The sequence below is a fragment of the Xenopus laevis genome, chromosome 9_10L, assembly GCF_017654675.1.
Source record: "Xenopus laevis strain J_2021 chromosome 9_10L, Xenopus_laevis_v10.1, whole genome shotgun sequence".
Taxonomy (NCBI): domain Eukaryota; kingdom Metazoa; phylum Chordata; class Amphibia; order Anura; family Pipidae; genus Xenopus; species Xenopus laevis.
Window position 1 is genome coordinate 118,133,843 of NC_054387.1, and position 19,628 is coordinate 118,153,470.

The window sequence follows — 19,628 nt, forward strand, 5'->3', positions numbered from 1 at the left end:
TTGGGAGGACTATCATTTTTATAAAGTTAATCCTCCCAAACCAAGTGAGTTTTGAATGGTCAATCCTTTGCAGGTCTGCTTTAATTTGGCTTAGCAATTTGGAATAATTGAGTGTTGTGGCAATGGAGCTGTCTTGTGGGACCGAAATCCCTAGGTATTTAAGGGAATAAGACTGCCATGCAAACGGGAAATTTGGCTGTAATCTTAGCACATCTGTCTTGGATAGAGATACATTTAATGCCTCAGATTTGGTCTTATTAATTTTGAAATTACTATAAAGGCCGAATCTCTCTAATTCTTGCATGAGTGTTGGGATTGATAGAAATGGGGATTTCACATAGACCAATACGTCATCTGCAAATGCAGCTGCTTTAACCTCTCGGTCGCCTATTTTCACACTCTGTATTAAGTTATTGGGAGGCAGCTATTCTGTAATTCGGAGCTTTCTGGATATCGGGTATCCGGATAAGGGATCCTATACATGTAGTACTATTAGTAGTCTGTAGTATATATCTATCGAACAAATTAACTGTATGTCTATCCAAACTATTTAATCCATCAAACATATATCTATCCACCTATTTATGTCTATCTATCCAACTATGATATTTAATCTATCATACATACCTACAATTATTTTTGATGAATCCGATATAATAAAGTTGAAGTGTCTCTGCATCCAGTCCCTGTGTCCGTGGGATTGCGCTACTGCGCATGTGCCCCACGGACCATCTATGGAGTCGATGTTGGAGTGTAGGAGCCAGAGTTCCTCGCTGTTGTCCTGCCGGGAGCTGAGGATGAGGTGGTGGCCGGTCAGACAGAGGGTGCCCCACAAAGGGGAGTGGAAAGGCCGGTGCAGAACCACATTATCCACCCGGGGGGTCTTAATCAGCTCGGCGAACTCCATTCCGGCAGCGGGAAGCGGCGCCGGCGAGGACTCACTGACTGGATTCCCCCAGACTCATCATTCCTGTCACCCACTTCCAGTCAGCTCGGCCGCAAACAAACACCGCAGCTCCTGGTTCCTCCCAACGCGCATGCGCCGCCACCGAGCAGGGAGTTATTAATACAGTGCGGGGAGTTATTAATACAGTGCGGGGAGTTATTAACACAGTGCGGGGAGTTATTAACACAGTGCGGGGAGTTATTAACACAGTGCAGGGAGTTATTAATACAATGCAGGGAGTTATTAATACAGTGCGGGGAGTTATTAACACAGTGCAGGGAGTGTATAATAGCGTATAGTAGTGCATAATAGTGCATAATAGTGCATAATAGCGTATAGTAGTGCATAATAGCGTATAGTAGTGCATAATAGTGCATAATAGCGTATCCTATATAATAAAGTTGAAGTGTCTCTGCGTCTAGCCCCTGTGTCCGTGGGATTGCGCTACTGCGCATGTTCCCCACGGACCGTCTCTGGCGAATTTCTCTGCGTCCAGTCCCTTTGTCCGTGGGATTGCGCTACTGCGAATGTGCCCCACGGACCGTCTCTGGCGATTTTTTTTTAGACTAGAACAATTCTGTTTTTATAAATGTTTGACTACATATGTTCTAGCGCCCGTTAATTTAACGGGCTTAATGTCTAGTGTATAGATAAGCAGCAACAGTTGAGATTAGTTGAGATGAGTAAAGTGTCTCTAGCTCCTAACCGTTGACTTGCTATTAACAGCTATGACTTCCCTAAATAGGTCACATCAGTAAACAAGTACAGGTTTTTGCTACTTATCTATACATTCATCAAGAAGAATTGTAGGTATGTATGATAGATTAAATATCATATTGGATAGATAGACATAAATAGGTGGATAGATATATGTTTGATGGATTAAATAGTTTGGATAGACATACAGTAAATGGGTGGATAGATATATATACTGCAGACTACTAATACTACTAAGAAATAGCAAATAAATGCAAATAGTGAAAAACAAAGTAGATATGGGAAGATATGGGGTTTCTGTAATAAAAGGTACAAATTTTGGTACATTTTAACCAACAGGAATTATTCAGCAGAATTTGTTTACTGGCCACCTGTTTAAAAGCTAACAGACATTGGGAGTGAGGATACTTTATTATTCTGACATATAGGGGCAAATTCATCAAGAGTTGAATATCGAGGGTTAATTAACCCTTGATATTCGACTGGGGAATGAAAATCCTTCGACTTCGAATATCGAAGTCGAAGGATTTTGCGCAAATACTTCGATCGAACGATCGAAGGAATAATCGTTCGATCGAACGATTAAATCCTTCGAATCGAACGATTCCAAGGATTATAATACAACGATCGAAGGATTATCCTTCGACCAAAAAAAGTGGACCTTCCCCATAGGCTAACATTGGGTTCGGTAGCTTTTAGGTGGCGGACTAGGGGGTCGAAGTTTTTTCTTAAAGAGACAGTACTTCGACTATCGAATGGTCGAATAGTCGAACGATTTTTAGTTCGAATCCTTCGATTCGAAGTCGTAGTCAAAGGTCGAAGTAGCCCAAAAAAACACTTTGAAATTCGAAGTTTTTTTTCTTCAATTCCTTCACTCGAAGTTTATGAATTGGCCCCATAAATTTGAATATATTCTGGAAAAACTCTAACATTTCAGTAACACGACTGCACCGATTTCAATAAGAATTTCTGTGCATGTGGAAGATCAATTGGGTTGAGCTAGATAAACAGATAGATATATAAAGAGACAGACAGACATTATCTGTAATAAATAAAATATGTCGATTCAAATTTGAGAGAACAAAAACAAGAATAGATACAGAACTGTACGTTGAATGATTCATTTCAGTAATGTTCAGAGGTTTTTATATTATATATAATTAAAACAATATATTTTATAAAAATCTACATTATGAAAGGATACTATAGATATTAAATAAGAATGAGATGTGAAATAAACTGTATAATACTGTAAGGCAGTTACAATATGTAATGATAAAAAGAAAAAGGAGACTCTTGGATAAGTGATGATGTGTCATGGGATTGGTTGATCAGATATTGACATGATAATAGAATGAGCACCACAACCCTATAGCTGCTTCATCGTCTTCTTTTATTTTGTTCCCCAAGATGGAGCCATTTACAGACACAATTCATACAAAGGAAAAAACCGTATCATTGGTGTTCAGAAGGAGGAAGTGTCCAAGAGCTGAATCTCCATCCACCGCCCAGGGGACAAACAGCCCAAAATTCCAAATATTTCTCTATTTTCTCATTGTTTTTCTAATTATTAGCCTTGTGATACTGGGTTGGATCATTATAAAGAAAAAACAGCAATTTAAAGAGTTGGAAAATGAAATCCAAACTGTCAGAGCTCAGGCGACGATACTTGCTGAGAAAGAGCGAAGACTCACTGACATTATTGAGATTCTTGAGAAGACATTCCAGGAATCGGCAGAGAAACTGGAAAGCTTAACCAGGAAAATGCAGCCAATAGAAAGAGCAGAGAACGTGGTGGATTTGATCTCTGACACACAGGGTGAAGGAAGCAAATTGAATAAGGCCTCAACATATACTATTGATTTTCCTCTACAAAGGAGAATAACAAATATAATTGTTATGAAAGCACAAATAAAAACTATGAAAAGAAAATCTGTAGTGCAGTAGTTGTCTCTGTAAAATAAGTCTTGGGTTGTATTACAGCTTTTCTTTAAGGAGATGCCCGGGGAATACTGGGTAGTGATGGGCGAATAAATTTGGCAGGCACGAATTTGCAGCGAATTTCTGCGTTTCGCCGGCAGCTAATAAATTTGCGAAACTGTGGCGAAAATTAGCCAGCAAAAAAATTTGGCGCAACAAAAAAACAAATTGTTGTTACACGTCAGAATAATCACGCGCATAATATTGTGGCACGTCAAAATTATTCGGACGCCCATTGACTTTAATGCGTTTGGACGCGTATTAAAAATTGTTGCTCGCATCAAAATTATTTTGACACCTGTTTACTTCAATAATTGAATTTTTCAGCGAAACGGCACAGATTCACCCATCACTAGTGCTGGGAGTTGTACTTCAAATACAGCTAAAAGGCTGCTGGTTGGGCAACACTATAATAACACTTTCCTGATTGGAGGGTTGGGAATGGATTTAGAGTGACATGCTATAACTCAGCAGCCGGGTCTCACTTACCTGTATGGTTTTTCTTTAGATCTAATTGCAAACAGGCAGGACCGCCATCAGAAATCGCAGGGCCCCATACGACAACATTTCCTGGGCCCCCTGGGCTGCGCCCACCACAAGCCCCACCTACAGGTCCACCCCCCACCACACAGTAAAAAAACTAAAAAAAATTGGTGGCTAGGGTTCCCACATGTTAATAAAAAATAAAAAGATATTGGTGGTCAGGGTCCGCCATAAAAAAAACATTTGTGGCCAGTTCCACTCCATTATAAAATATTGGTAGTTAGGACCCCACATGAGAAAAAAAAATTGGTGGCCAGGGCCCCCCCCCCCACATTATAAGAAAATTGGTGGCCAAGGCCCCTTAAACGTCCATGCCTTCCCAAAGTCAGCAGCTCTCAGAAAGATGGGGGGCCCGGCTAATCAAGTAAGTGTGGCGTGGCCAGGGCCCCCTTACCCTCGGGCCCCCTACAACTCTCCCCCCGCCCCCCCCTGAGAACAATTGAACCAATGTACAGTGGATATGGATATAGAAACATTTATTAAAATGTATTTGTGACACAGACATGTAATGGAAAAAAAAAATGATTATTTGTACATGGAGACAAGACTCTACATTCCCTGCCATGTGTCATAGCATTAGGTTTGTCAGACTTTACTTCAGTAGCCCCTGGTGAAACAAAGGTGTATGTGACTAGCAGAATAGTGGCCTCGCCTGGATCATGACTATCATAACATTGATCAGTGAAATTTGATAGGACTATCATATCTAAAATCAGTGACCCCATTATGTGCTGTTGCTTTATCCTGCTACCTATTATGTTATGACTATGAGTTCTGGGACAGGCCTTCACTATTATCTACAGGGCTGCCATCAGAAATCGCGGGGCCCCATACAACAAAATTTTCTGGGCCACCAGTCCCCGCCCACTCCAGCCCAGCCTCTAAGCCCCACCCCAGATCCTACCCACCCACACAACAGTAAAAAGGCCACACAGACACGGAACCCATTATAAGTTAAAAAAAATCATTGGTGGTCAGGGTCCCACATAAAAGTTTTAAAAAAAATGATGGTCAGGGCCCCCCTGCAAGTTAAAAAAAAGAATAAAAAGAATACATTGGTGGCCAGGGGTTTAAAGGAGAAGGAAAGGCTAAAATGAAGTAAGCTTTATCAGAAAGGTCTATATAAATACACCAGTAAACCCTCTAAGTAATGCTGCTCTGAGTCCTCTGTCAAAAGAAACACAGCTTTTCTTTCCTTCTACTCATGGGCTTCTGTATCAGACTCCTGTTTTCATCTTAAACCTCCAGGGCTGGGCTTGAGCATGTTCAGTTTGCTCCTCTTCCCCCTCCCTTCCCTGCTATAATCTGAGCCCAGAGCTATGAGTGAGCAGGGAGAGACTCAAGCAGAAAGTGATGTCACACCAAGCTAATACTGTAGCTGCTATCCTAAACAAAGAGAACCTCTAGAGCTGTTTACTCATGTATGGTAAATCATTCTACAGAAAACATACAGTGGTATAGCTTGCACTATTGTGGCTTATCTATTGGCAATAAACTCTGTAGCTTTCCTTTTTTAATACAATAAAAAAAAACACCTTGGTGTTCAGTGGAACTTACTTTAGGCTCCTTTCGTGGCGTTGGGTCTTTTCGTGGCTTCGCGGCTTCAGCTCTGGCTCTATTCGTGGCTTCGGGTCTTTTCCCGGCTTCAGGACTTCAACTTCTGATCTTTTTCGTGGCTTCAGTTTGTTTTGCACTTCAGCTCCGTTTTTAGCTTTGAGTCTTTGGCACTTTGGGCGGTGTCAAGGGGGACCCGGCTAATTTGAAAAGTTTAGCACAGCCAGGACTTCCTGTTTTCAGTATAAACCTCCAGGGCTAGGGCTTGAGAATGCTCAGTTTGCTCCTCTCCCCCTCCCTCCTCCCCTCCCTGCTGTAATCTGAGCCCAGAGCTATGAGTGAGCAGGGGGAGGCAGGAAGTGATGTCACACCAAGCTAATATGGTAGCTACTGTTCTAAACAACCAGATAGAACTTCTAGAGCTGTTTGCTCTGGTATGGTAAAGCATTCTACAGAATAAATACAGTGGTATAGCTTGCACTATTTTGGCTTATCTATTGGCAATAAACTCTGTAGCTTTCATTTTTTAATAAAATAAAAAAAAACACATTGTTGTTCAGTGGAACTTACTATAGGCTCCTTTCATGGCTTTGGGTCTTTTCACGGCTTCGAGGCTTCAGCTTTAGCTCCATTTGTGGCTTCAGTTCTTTTTTGCGGCTTCAGGACTTCAACTTTGGATCTTTTTCGTGACTTCGGGTCTTTTTGCACTTCAGCTCCGTTTTCAGCTATGGGTCTTGGCACTTCGGGCGCTGTCAAGTGGGACTCGGCTAATTAGAAAAGTGCAGCAGAGCCAGGCCTTCTTTAAGCTCGGTACAGATGTGACTCCTGAGCCCCCCTGATGGTGGCCTTGATTATATATAAACAGGGCATTAACACCACATACTAGTGGCTCAGACACAATAAAGTTCTAGGGGGTTAGCCTATTACAAATCAGTCACACAAGTCCCTGTCCCAGTGGCACTACATTACTTATTACATATGGCCATTTATTCCAGGCACCCCCTTTGTTCTCATACAGACGTGGCACAAATATTGGTGATCTTATCAAAACTAGACCTGTAGATCGGTGAAAATGCCAGGCTTTGACTACCTCTAACGGAACTTTTCCTTGTAGAAACTGCGGCCACTGTAATGGCATAATATCTGGCAACATGGTCACACACCCGCTATATGGTTCTGAACACACCATAAAAGGATTTTTCACTTGTGACACCAGTGATGTGGTTTACTGCATTAAATGCCCATGTGGGTTGGCATATGTGGGACAAACCTCTAGACCCATAAAAGTTAGATTAAATGAACACAAATCTACAATAAGAAATTACCAACCACACGCTAGTGGAACCTATGGTAAATAAGGAAAACAAGGGGAAGGAAAAACCTAAAAAAGAAACTTTATTAGCAAAACATTTCCATACACAAGGACACCGGGTTGCACAATTACGCTGGCAAATCTTGGAAAAGGTGATAGTAACACAAGGTCAGGACAAAAAATGTCGACTTCATCAAAGGGAGTGTTTTTGGATTTGGCTACTTCAATTTAGGTGTCCAAAAGGTCTTAATATAATTATCCTGCTTTTTATAAAATTATCTTTTAAATTATTCCTATTAATATTTATCTGTTGGCTAACTATTCTTTTTCCTTTTTAACAGATAAGAAAACCTTTCTGAGTACCACCCAGGGCTAGATAATTATTCCCTTTCCCATACATGCAGGGCGAGTTATTTTGTAACTATTCGTATAAACACTAATTGCCATTAAGGGGCCAATTCATTAACTTCGAGTGAAGGAATAGAAGAAAAAAAACGTAGAATTTCGAAGTGTTTTTTTGGCTACTTCGATCGAATGGACTACTGCGACCTTCGACTTCAAATCGAAGGATTCAAACTAAAAATCGTTCGACTATTCAAGCATTCGATAGTCGAAGTACTGTCTCTTTAAGAAAAAACTTCGACCCCCTAGTTCGCCACCGAAAAGCTACCGAACCCAATGTTAGCCTATGGGGAAGGATAATCCTTCGATCGTTGGATTAAAATCCTTTGAATCGTTCAATTCGAAGGATTTAATCGTTATTTCTTCGATCAAAGTATTTGCGCAAAATCCTTCGACTTCGATATTCGAAGTTGAAGGATTTTCATTCCCAGTCGAATATTGAGGGTTAATTAACCCTGGCTAGTCGACCCTTGATGAATTTGCCCCTAAGTCTCTAGTTCTACTGACTGCCGCTTTGTATGTTTATTCTTCATAAGAAACTGCTGCTGCGTTACTATGTTGCACTGTATGTTTACACCATTGATTTTGTAAACAGACTTCACCACATTTTTTTTTTTTTTTTTATACCATCATTTGAACTGGGACATTTTCACTATTTATGGACAATGTTTGGATACACCACTACGTGCACACGAGAGGCGATATGTGGACTGCTACTGTTTTAATGTGTATGCACTTTTGTATTTTTATGCACTTTTAAAAGAGGAAAAAAAATCTAATTATGTATGCAAATATCTTAATTGTTTTACCCATATATACCTTGTTCACCAATGATTCCGTATGCTTGAGAAAGGGGCGTGTCCCCAAAACGTTGCACATCCGCACTTTGAATTAAAGCAAGGGTTTCCCTGCAAGTAAGCCTTGTGTGCCGGTATCTTTGCTCCTTGGCTCAATTGGAGGTTGCCGTATCCTCTATTTCTGAGCACCAGGCTGTTATCTCCAGGAGATTGCCGTGGGTGTGCGCTTGCTCTACCTTGTTCCAGTACTACATTACCTATTACATACATGCACTGGGGCAAATTACATTAGGAGCCCATGGGGTAAATTTACTAAGCGGTGAAAATTCACCAGTGACGGCTTCGCAGCCATTGCAAAACACTTTGCCATATGAAAATTCGTTCAGACAAATCTAATGTATTAAAATGCGAAGTTGCATCCAGGGCGCCGAAGGCTGTCAAATTTTCGCTATCGTTACTTCGGCAATGCAAGCAAATCAAAGTGAAGATGCGCTAGTGTTCAATTCTGCCTAGCGCAACTTCGTTAGAGATCTTCGCTCAGGCTAATTTGCATACAGCGGGAAATTTAAAGTTGAATGGACGTATATGTTGCAGCAAATACATTACATAACAGGGAACTTTAATAAAGACAATAGAGTTGATATAATGCCCTACACACGAGTCCACTGTATAGTTAATGTTCTATATGTTAGAAAACGTATGGGGGAAACCAGTTACCCAAAAAAAACATTTAAGGACTTGTGTAGGTTATCACTATGAAAAAAGGAAAAGACGCCAGCTTTTTTTTGGACTTTTTCAACTAAAAAATATTATGTAATTAACAGAAGAATGATGAAGATCTATGCACTCCAGTGCAGTTTACCTGGTCTGCGCTGGCGAAGGCAAGTCTGACGCAAGAGGTAACGTTCAGTTAAACCCGCATCTTAGTGAATTTGCGGAGTAACGTCCTTTCGACAGAACGAAAATTTCCCTGGTAATAGAGTGAGAATAACCACTAGCGAATTGACGCCTGCGCCCGTTAGTAAATCGGCGAAGTCCCTGAAAACAGTAACGCTGGCGAATCTTCGCCAGCGTTAGCAACTACGCCCTTTAGTAAATCTGCCGCTATGTGTTTCTGATGTGTGGCTAAGAAAGCAGAGAACCCAGAGGAAACCCATGGGCATTCAGACTTTTGCACACTGAGCCCAGGTGGGAATCAAACTCAGTATGGGTGCCAACATAGAAACGGCATATACCAATCTGTTTATGCAACAATTTGCACAAGAAAGGCTGATACAATATTCTGTATATGTCTAATAGAAGTACATTTAGAGCATTTGGACTTGCTGAGTAACCATTGAAGATGTTTCACTGCTTTATTCGAGCAACTTTAGCAGTTCAGTTCCGTTGAATGGAAGAAGCTGCTCGTTTGAAGTAGTGAAATCATACCTCCCAACTGTCCCGTTTTCAGAGGGACAGTCCCACTTTTGACAGCTCAACCCTGGAGTCCCTCGTTTGTACTGGAAAGTTCAGTTTTACTCTGCACTGAACAGCCAGAAAAAGAAATAATGTTTCTGATTTATTTGGCTTTTGGCAGAGAGCCCAGAACAGCCACAGTTGCAGATAAGATACTTTTGTAACAATTTTGAGAAAAGCAAATAAGTAATTGTAACAATATAAAATAACAGGTCTCTTGGGAGAAGTTAGATTCACAGCTTAAAGGGCAATTCACCTTCATTAGCAAAACTGTAATAACAAAAAAAAACAAAAACACAGAAATATGTTCAAACTTTCATAACCTGCCAAATTTTGTAACACGGTAATTAGGGGAGGGCTCAGCGCGGCAACTTTTTTGTCCCTCTTCTTATTTCCAAAATGTGGGGAGGTATGGTGAAACGTCTTCAATGGTTACTCAGCAAGTCCAATAGCTCTAGATTGATTCTACTCAATATACCATGATCTGGATGAATGAAAACCTTCATAGACATTCTGAGTATAGTTAACAAACATTTATTTAACAGCAACTACCGATGGCAGCTCTGTGTACTTAAAGAGGTTGTTCACCTTTAACTTTTAGTATGATGTAGAGAGTAATATTCTGAGATAATCTGCAATTGATTTATTATTTGTGGTTTTTGAGTTATTTAGCTTTTTATTCAGCAGCTCTCTAGTTTACAATTTCAGCAATCTGGTTGTTAGGGTCCAAATTACCCTAGCAACCTGCACATTGATTTCAATAAGAGACTGAAATATGAATAGGAGAGGCCTGAATAGAAAGATGAGTAATAAAAATACAATAACAATAAATCTGTAGCCTTGCAGAGCATTTGTTTTTTAGATGGGTCAGTGACCCCCATTTGAAAGCTGGGAGGAGTCAGAAAAAGGCAAATAATTCAAAAACAATTAAAAAGTTGCTTAGAATTAGCCATTCTATAACATACTAAAAGTTAACTTAAAGGTGAACTACCCCTTTAAATAATGTCCATGATACTATAAAATGTGTCTATATTGTAGAGAAAAAGACCTAACATGTAGGTGGGGGTGTTTTGAACAGTAACTGCAGTGCTGGTGCTGTTGTAACAAAAATCATCCATGTATCCCTTAATATCTTTGAATAAAAAAAATAAATAATGAATGTACATTGCAAAAGTGCTTAGAATAGCTCCCTCATTAATTTTACATTCACTTATTAAGGTTTACTTATCCTTTAATAATATTTCGCATGGGGTTATTTATAAACACTGGGCAAGTTTGCACTTGGGCTGGCTGAAAAAGGTCAATCACTAATAGGTTGCTACGGGTTACTGCCTATGTGCAAATTTGCCCAGTGTTTATAAATGAGACTCGATCGTCACATTATTGTAATAATAACAGTGTTTATAATGATTCTCATTCATTTATTCATACTGATTCACAAAACAACATTATTGATTCTATATTCTTTAAAGGGGGTGTTCAGCTTTAAATTAACTTTTAGTATGAATTAGCGAGTGATGTGTTTTTTTTGGATTATTTCACTTTTTATTCAGCAGTTCTCCAGTTTACAGTTTCAACAATCTAGTTGCTAGGGTCCAAATTACCCCAGCAACCATGCATTGATTTTAATAAGAAACTGGAATATGAATAGGAGAGGTGAGTAATAAAAAGTAGCAATAACAATACATTTGTAGCCTCACAGAGGATTTGTTTTTTAGATGGGGTCAGTGACCCCCATTTGAAAGCTGGGAAGTATCAGAAGAAGGCAAATAATTAAAAAACTATAAAAAATAAATGAAGGCCAACTGAAACATTGCTTAGAATTAGGCATTCTAGAACATACTTAAAGTTAAAGATGAGCAATTCCATTAAGTAACCATAATTGACTTTTTCCCTTTATCAGACTAAGGAAGGTTGTGCTTTAATATTCTGCAGCTAGGGCTAAGAATTTGACATTGGAGATCTCAAATAACCATCTATGTTGTGATACAGAAACAGATACTTTTGGTGACGATTTATCAGCCTTTGGACCCTACTTCTTTCCAAATTTTATTATAAGCTACAAGCCCCATCATGCTTAGCTTCCTCATTGTACCGCCCTACGGGGAGAAAATCCTGTCTGCACATCAGCGATTTCTAATCACTTCCGTTCTTACGACCCGTGTGAATAAATAATTATTAGGGATGCACGGAATCCACTATTTTGGATTCGCCCGAACCCCCTAATCCTTCACGAAAGATCCGTACCAATACCGAACCGAATTTGCATATGCAAATTAGGGGTGGGAAGGGGAAAACATTTTTACTTCCTTACTTTCCCTCCCCGCACCTAATTTGCATATGCAAATTTGGATTTGGTCCGGCCCGGCAGAAGGATTCAGCCGAATCCGAATCCTGCTGAAAAAGGATGAAACCTGGCCGAATACCGAACCAAATCCTGGATTCCGTGCATCGCTAATAATTATGTACAGTAGCAAAGTAGGAGTTCTGCGTTATGGGACAATAAATCTTCATATGAAATGTAAATACAGGTATGGGATCTGTTTTCCAGAAACCCATTACCCAGAAAGCTCAGAATTACAGGAAAACCATCTCCCAGAGACTCCATTTTAATTAAATTAGTTAATTTGTTTTAAAAACAATTTTGTAATAATAAAACAGTAGCTTGTACTTGATCCAAACGAAAATATAATTATTCCTTATTGGAAGCAAAACCAGCCTATTGGGTTTATTTCATGTTTACCTAATTTTCTTTATTTTAGCAGATATAAGGTGTGTAGACCCAAATGACAGAAATATCCGTTATCTGGAAAAACTCAGGTTGTGAGCATTCTGTATAAAAGGTCCCACACCTGTTTATATTTTTTTTATAGTAGCAGTCGCTGTAAAGATATTATGCTGCAAACAGCTGGTATATTGACATGATATGTTTCGAGGCACAAAGGATCCTAAATTTGTGGTTATGCGCAGTTTCTTTTCTTCTTGGTGCAACATGAGGCAAAGTGGATAAGGAGATTAAATACCATGTTCCCAGCACATTTAAATGACACATGGAGTGTGAAGTTTAGCACATTTTTTTCCTGTTTATTTGGCAATTTAAGTATATCAGTAAGCACGGACCCCCAGTAATCACAGTAAAAATCCTTACATTTAGGGGCAGATTTATCAAGGATCAAATTTCGAAGTATTGGGAGTTTTTTTAACTCTCATAACTGCGAAATTCAAATAAAAAAAGACCATCCGAAATTTATCAAAAAAAAAAAAAAAATCGGGTGAATAGGCCGTTCTCGTTCGAATCAAAGTACCGTAACCGTGTATTTAATCGAATTGACTCCAAATAGGTTCTATGAGGTCCCCCATAAGCGAAAACAATTTGGCACGTTATAGATGGCGAATGGTCGAAATCGAATTTTTAAAAAGAGACAGCACACGATAAATTTCGATATTCGATTTTTTTCAAATTCAAATCGAATTTGGATTTTTCCCTAGTCGAACTACACAAAAAATAGTTTGAAATTCAAATTTTTCTTTACTTCGAATTTTCTCTTCAACCCTTGATAAATCTGCCCCGTAGTTGGTTGCGGTCTTACAATATAGATGCATTTTTTAACTTTTTCATAGATAGAGAAGGTGGCAGCCAGTGGTGTAACAAGCTCCGGCAGTGCCTGGGTGCAGGATATGTATCTGGACCCATCCCCCTTGCAGACTTGCACCTTGCTGGCAACCAGATGTGGGCGGTAAAACATTTTCCTTTGCCAGCTGCTTACTTACCGGTATATGCGAATTGTGGCTCCAGTAGGGGATGGGGACCCAGGTGCAACTGTACCTGCTGCACCCCTGGTAGTTACACCACCACAGGCAGCCCCAGTTCTGATCTGATGCTCCAGAAACCCAATCAGTGGGCAGCCCAAACTGGCTTCTGCTGCAAGAGCCAATTAGAAACAAGAAAACATAGCACCTAAGAGCCCACACATAAAACCCAGAATTATGGAGTAATATAGGAACTATACTCTTTCCATATTAGAAGTGTGTGTGTAATTATATCTATATATATCCAATGCTTATTGCGGAGTTAGGAGCACCTAGAAAGGTCCCAAAAACAACAGGCCTCTCACAGAACCAACAGCCTGAGTATTTACTTCAGCGAAGAAATAAAACCAGTGACAGAAAAAGGGCACCAGTCATTTATTACGATGTGCATTCATTTTTCTGTTTCCTTTTCTGGATATCCAATATGAGATGAGATGTCAGAGATACATTATGTATTGCATAGATAAGTAACGTACAGCATCTAATACTGAGACATTGCCCGGCCAATCCCTGTGCATGGCAGTTGGCAGACATACACTTAAAGGAGAAGGAAAGGTTAAAACTAAGTAAGCTTTATCAGAAAGGTCCATCTAAATATACCAGTAAACCCCCAAAGTGATGTTGCTCTGAGTCCCCTATGAAAAGAAATACTGCATTTCTTTCCTTCTATTGTGTACACATGGGCTTCTGTATCAGACTTCCTGCTTTCAGCTTAAACCTCATTGCCCTGGGCAAGAGCATGCTCAGTTTGCTCCTCTTCCCTCCCCCCTCCCTTCTCTACTGTAATCTGAGCCCAGAGCAGGGAGAGACTCAGGCAGGAAGTGATGTCACACCACATTAATACTGCAGCTCCTATTCTAAACAAACAGAGTTTCTAGAGCTTTTTACTCAGGTATGGTGAAACATTCTACAGAATAAATATAGCATTCTAGCTTTCACTATTGCAGCTAATCTATTGGCAATAAAATGCGTCCGTAGATTTCCTTCTCCTTTAAGGGGAACTTAAAACACAAAGAAAAAGGTAGTAAACAGATTCACGGTTGCCCCACAATCCCATAATGTTGTTGAGAACAAGCTCTCACTGGCTAGTGTAGGTCAATGGGAGTTGTATTACTGGCTGGTATAGGTAGATGGGAGTTGACGTTCTGGCTGGTGTAGATAGATGTGTACATGGATGGGAGTCTCAAGCAACCTACCATAGGCTCTAAAGGGTTAATTATACCAAATACAGTCTTTAACATGAAAAATAATGCCCACAACTGTAATTTTTAGAGCTAAAATAAACACCAATTTGCCGAGACAGGCACCCCCCCCCCCAACCGGAGTCACTGGTAATAGATATATGGCTAGAACTTTTATACGGACAGAGCTGCACAGGACATGAGTGCAAATGAGTTGAGGGGGTCGACAAGGTTCCGTGTGGGTGCTATGGGTGCAGTACTCTCACTCACTGGCGCTCTTCAGACAGTGCCGGCAGCAGGTCGGCAACAGAGTTCACATAGTAATCAGGAACCATAGAGAGGGCCCCTTTATCCTGATAAGACTTTGCGTCCTCCAGGCTGGAGAAACCAGTCAGTGTGAGGAGAGTGCGAATGCCACAGGTGGAGCCCATCTGGATATCTGTGTCCAGCCGGTCTCCCACCATCACAGTCCTAGCGGGGTCCAGTCCACAGTCCTTGACGACACAATCATAGAGGAAGGAGCTGGGTTTCCCGATGACTTGAGCTTTGCGGTGAGCAGCCGTCTCCACCGCTCGCACCAGACAACCAGTCCCTGGGGAAACAATAAAAGTTTCAGCTGCCAAACCTATATCAAGCCGTTACCTGAAGTCCAATTGCAATTTTTCTTACAGTACTCTACCTTCAACAAACAAAGGGGACATATAGTACAGTAGCTCAGTGGTTAGCGCCGTTGCCTTGATAGTGCTCTGGCTGGAACTGAACTCAGGACATCGGCACTGGAGTCCTGAGTTCTATTCCAGCCAGTGCACTTTAAGCAAAGAGTTTGTATAAGCTTTCCATGCCTATGTAGGTTTCCTCCCACACTTCAAAAACCATACAAGCAGACTTTAGAATGTAAGCTCCTCTGGGACAGGGTCTGAATATAAATACAAGGAAATAAAAAAAACCAGTGTCAAGAATAGATTTGTCCTACTACGTTCTACACCCCCCCCCCCTCAAAACCAGGTTACTTTTCTGCTACTTAATCTACCTATTATTTATTTAAAGTGATTGTGGGGCAGATAATCAGCATCACCCTGAGCAACCCTTTCTGCCTTGGGATAGGTAAGTAATCAGACCACACCAAAGTACATCCCATTCCTTGTCATACAGTTACAGAGTCAACACTCTGGCCAAATATGTTTGGGCAAATGGCCAGGTCAAGAGGCCACTGACATGATTAACAGCCTACACCTGCGGCCAGTAGGAGTATTTATATATACACACTGGACTTTGTGATGCAGAACTGCCCAAGTCAGCTGGAGATCCATGGCCTAGAGGTGACCTTACAGGGTACATTTATCCAGCCTGGCTTTCCTGTAAGCTCCATGGGATTCTATGGCAACAAACGGAGATAAACAAGGGACCTGATAACTAGAAGTCTAGCCATCATCCTGCCATGAGGATAAAGTTGATCAGTACTGGTATTTCTAGTATTTTTTGGATCCAACCTATAATACAACCAAGATATTGATATACCTAAGATATTGTACTTTGTATAGAGGCTGGTTTCAATATGGAGTAGAAGACAATGCACAAACCCTACAACTGTATCAGCGTCCTACACCCCTAACCTCCAGTACCACAGATGGGGCCACTATCACTTATGGTAGCATTGCCTTTAGAAGCAGAGGGATGTATAGGCAGCAGCAACAACTTAATGTATATTTTTGTACTAGTATAGAATTGTCTTGTACAGGTATGGAGCTGTTATCCAGAAACCACCCAGAAAGCTCAGAATTATGGGAAGGCTATCTCCATTAGATTCATTTTATCCAAATTTTAAAAATTTACTGTAATAATAAAACAGTAGTTTGTACTTGATCCAAACTAAAATATAATTAGTGATGGGCGTTTCGCCACCCTGGCGCATAAATAAGCGCAACTGCCGTGAACATTTGCCGATGTCAAAGCTTTTTCAACGCTGTTGTCAATTTAGATGCTGGCGACAATTATCGGACACCCATTGGGCGCCGGCATCAACCTTGACAATGGCGAATTGCCACCGGCGTCAAAATCCGCTTTTGAGAATTTCGCCCATCACTGGATATAACCAATCCTTATTGGAAGCAAAACCAGCCTATTGGGTTTATTTAAAGGAACAATAAGATCAAAAAATGAAAATCATAGGGGCACATTTACCTAGGGTCGAATATCGAGGGTTAATTAAATTAAGGGTTAATTAAAGTTAAATAAAAAAGTTAAATCCTTCGACTTCGAATATCGAAGTTCGCAATTCGTTCGATTGAACGATTAAATCCTTTGAATTGTTCGATTCGAAGGATTTTAATCCATCGATCGAACGATTTTTCTTCGACCACAAAAAGCTTACAAAGCCTATGGGGACCTTCCCCATAGGCTAACATTGAGGTTTGGTAGGTTTTAGATGGCGAAGAAGGGGGTCAAAGTTTTTTTTAATGAGACAGTACTTAGACTATCGAAAGGTTGAATAGTCAAACGATTTTTAGTTTGAATCGTTTGATTCGAAGTCGTAATCGAAGGTCGAAGTAGCAAAAAAAATCATTCGAAATTTGAACTTTTTTTTTTAAAGCCTATGAGTTTATGTAGGCTTAAGGTATGAAGATCCATATTGTGGGAAGATCCATTATCCAGAAAACCCCGAGTATTCTGGTTAACAGGTCCCATACCTATACATGTCTTGTTCCTAGCACCCTGCACAAGCCAACGGCTGTTACTGGGCTGGGCGTTACTTCCTCTTCAGGATGTCACCATAATGATTTAGCAAAGGGTGAACTTTCCCAACTGTGTGTGTAGCAAACGCTACTTCCAATGTCCTGGTACTGACACACATATTATATATACATTCATTTCTGTAAGAAGGATGTGGGGGGAGGTGATTTCCCTTTCAGGATATAAGAACAGCATAGTAAGGGGACGGGGACAGGGGTGCATGGAAGTTCACACCAATTAAAGTAATAGACAGGGGTGCATGGAAGTTCACACCAATTACAGTAGGGGACAGGAAACGGGGTGCATTGAAGTTTATACCATTTAAAGTAGGGGACAGAAGTGCATGGAAGTTCACACTAATTACAGTAGGGGACAGGGTTGCATGGAATGGAAATTCACATCAATTACAGTGAGGACAGGGTTGCATGGAAGTTTATACCAATTAGAGTAGGGGATGGGGACAGGGGTGCATGGAAGTTCACACCAATTACAGTATTATTTGTGTGTAGCTGTTAGGGATATAAATAGGTGCCCGGGAACCCTTGCCAAGGTGTTTATTTTCAGCTGCCATCTCAGAATAGCTCTAAATAAAGGGCACCGTTCTGTAAATACCTTTTAAAATAATAAACATGCTTAAGCACTTTGCTGTGCATTCTTGCCTCCCACCAAAGGCCCATCAAACTGCAGAAAAGTCCGACAAGAAGAGAAAAAAAAAAGTGTAACCATAAATTGCTGGGTGACCCATGAAGTGTGGGGTTGAGAAGTTTAGAGGGGATTTTCTGTGGGGCCCAATAACTTGTAGTTTTAGCCAATTTAATTTGTATGCAATGAGCAGAATAATCAACAGAGGGTACTGATCCCATTGGCATTGCTGGTAGGACATTAGACAGAGAGATGAATTAGGGTGCTGGTACCTGGTATAGCTCTCCCTCCTTCCAGGGGCAGCCTGGTATCAGTATTGGTGGCAATAAAGAGGCAGGAGGGGTCCTGCAGGTACTGGAGAGCTCGGTTCAGTTTCATGTAACTGAAATGCTCATCAAATCCGACCACCACAGCCTTCACATCGGGGTCCGCCTCCATCGAAGCCCAGTCTTTGGGGCTGCCGGTCACGAGGTCAGCTCCGCAGCCAAAGTGACGAATCCCCGCAGCCCCGAACTCCTCGCTCAGCGCCCGACCCCCGATCAGATAAACTTTGCCCTTGAGCTGGACAATGTCCCGCAGGTAGATGGCCGTACAGTACGCGGTTCCGAACACTTCCCCCGGTTCTGCCTTGAAGCCCAGCCGCCCCAGCTTCTCCGCATACATGGAGCGCGTCTTCGTGCTGTTGTTCGTGAGGAAAAACACGCGTTTCCCTGTCCGCTTCAACCCGTTAATAAGATCGGACGCCCCGGAGATCGGCTCATCCCCCCGCCACAACACCCCGTCGCAATCGAAAAGAACGGTGTCCACCGAGGCGAGGAAACGCCGGGAGAGTTCCCCATTCAGGTGTGCGCACTTGGACGCCGCCATGACTCAATGACACGCGTCAACCGCACTTGGTTTAAAGAGGCTCCGTGTGCTCGCAGGCGATTGGCTGACAGATCGTGGCGCCATACGTGTATTGGTTTCGACAGCCGGCTAGCAAGTTTCGCAGCCTGTCAAAGATGACAGGCAGAATCAGTGACGTCTGCACCATCATTTGAAAGTTTCCGCCCACAGTTCATTGATTTCACTTCTTCTACCCACAATTCCGCACCTGATCAGTGGTGGGGCAAAGGGCTTAGAGTCTCTGGATTCCTAGGGGCAGCTTGGGAGTGGGTGGAGCCTGCAGATAAAAGTACAAGTCATAATTCAGGTGCAGTCAGTGGGGTCACTCCAGTGGTGTAACTAGATATTACTGGGCCCCACAGCAAATTATTTTTCAGGCCCCCAAAATGTTTAGAGGTTGACTTGTTTCTCCAATATTTATTGAAATTGTATATGAATTAGGGCCTCGGGGGGCTCCTATACCTCCTGGGCCCCCCTGCAGCCGCAGGGTCTGCTTCCTCTATAGTTACGCCCCTGGGTCACTCATATATAAGGACCACAAATAACGTTTTAGTCCTCCCAAACCTTTGGGACCAATGTATTTTTATTAGGGATGCATCGAATGACTATTTTGGATTCTGTTGAACCTAGGATTGCCACCTTTTCTGGAAAAAAATACTGGCTTTCCTATATAT

The 19,628-nt window shown here is 41.3% G+C and overlaps 1 protein-coding gene across 1 annotated transcript; it reads right to left on the minus strand.

The window, feature by feature from the left end:
* Positions 1–14,413: 14,413 nt before the first annotated feature.
* Positions 14,414–18,979, minus strand: pgp.L (phosphoglycolate phosphatase L homeolog). Its single transcript, XM_018236569.2, has 2 exons — positions 18,342–18,979; positions 14,414–15,289 (listed from the first exon to the last, which is right to left on the minus strand). The coding sequence occupies exons 1-2, from the start codon at positions 18,934–18,936 to the stop codon at positions 14,964–14,966; spliced, it is 921 nt and encodes a 306-aa protein (XP_018092058.1). The 5' UTR covers positions 18,937–18,979; the 3' UTR covers positions 14,414–14,963.
* Between the last annotated feature and the right edge of the window lie 649 nt (positions 18,980–19,628).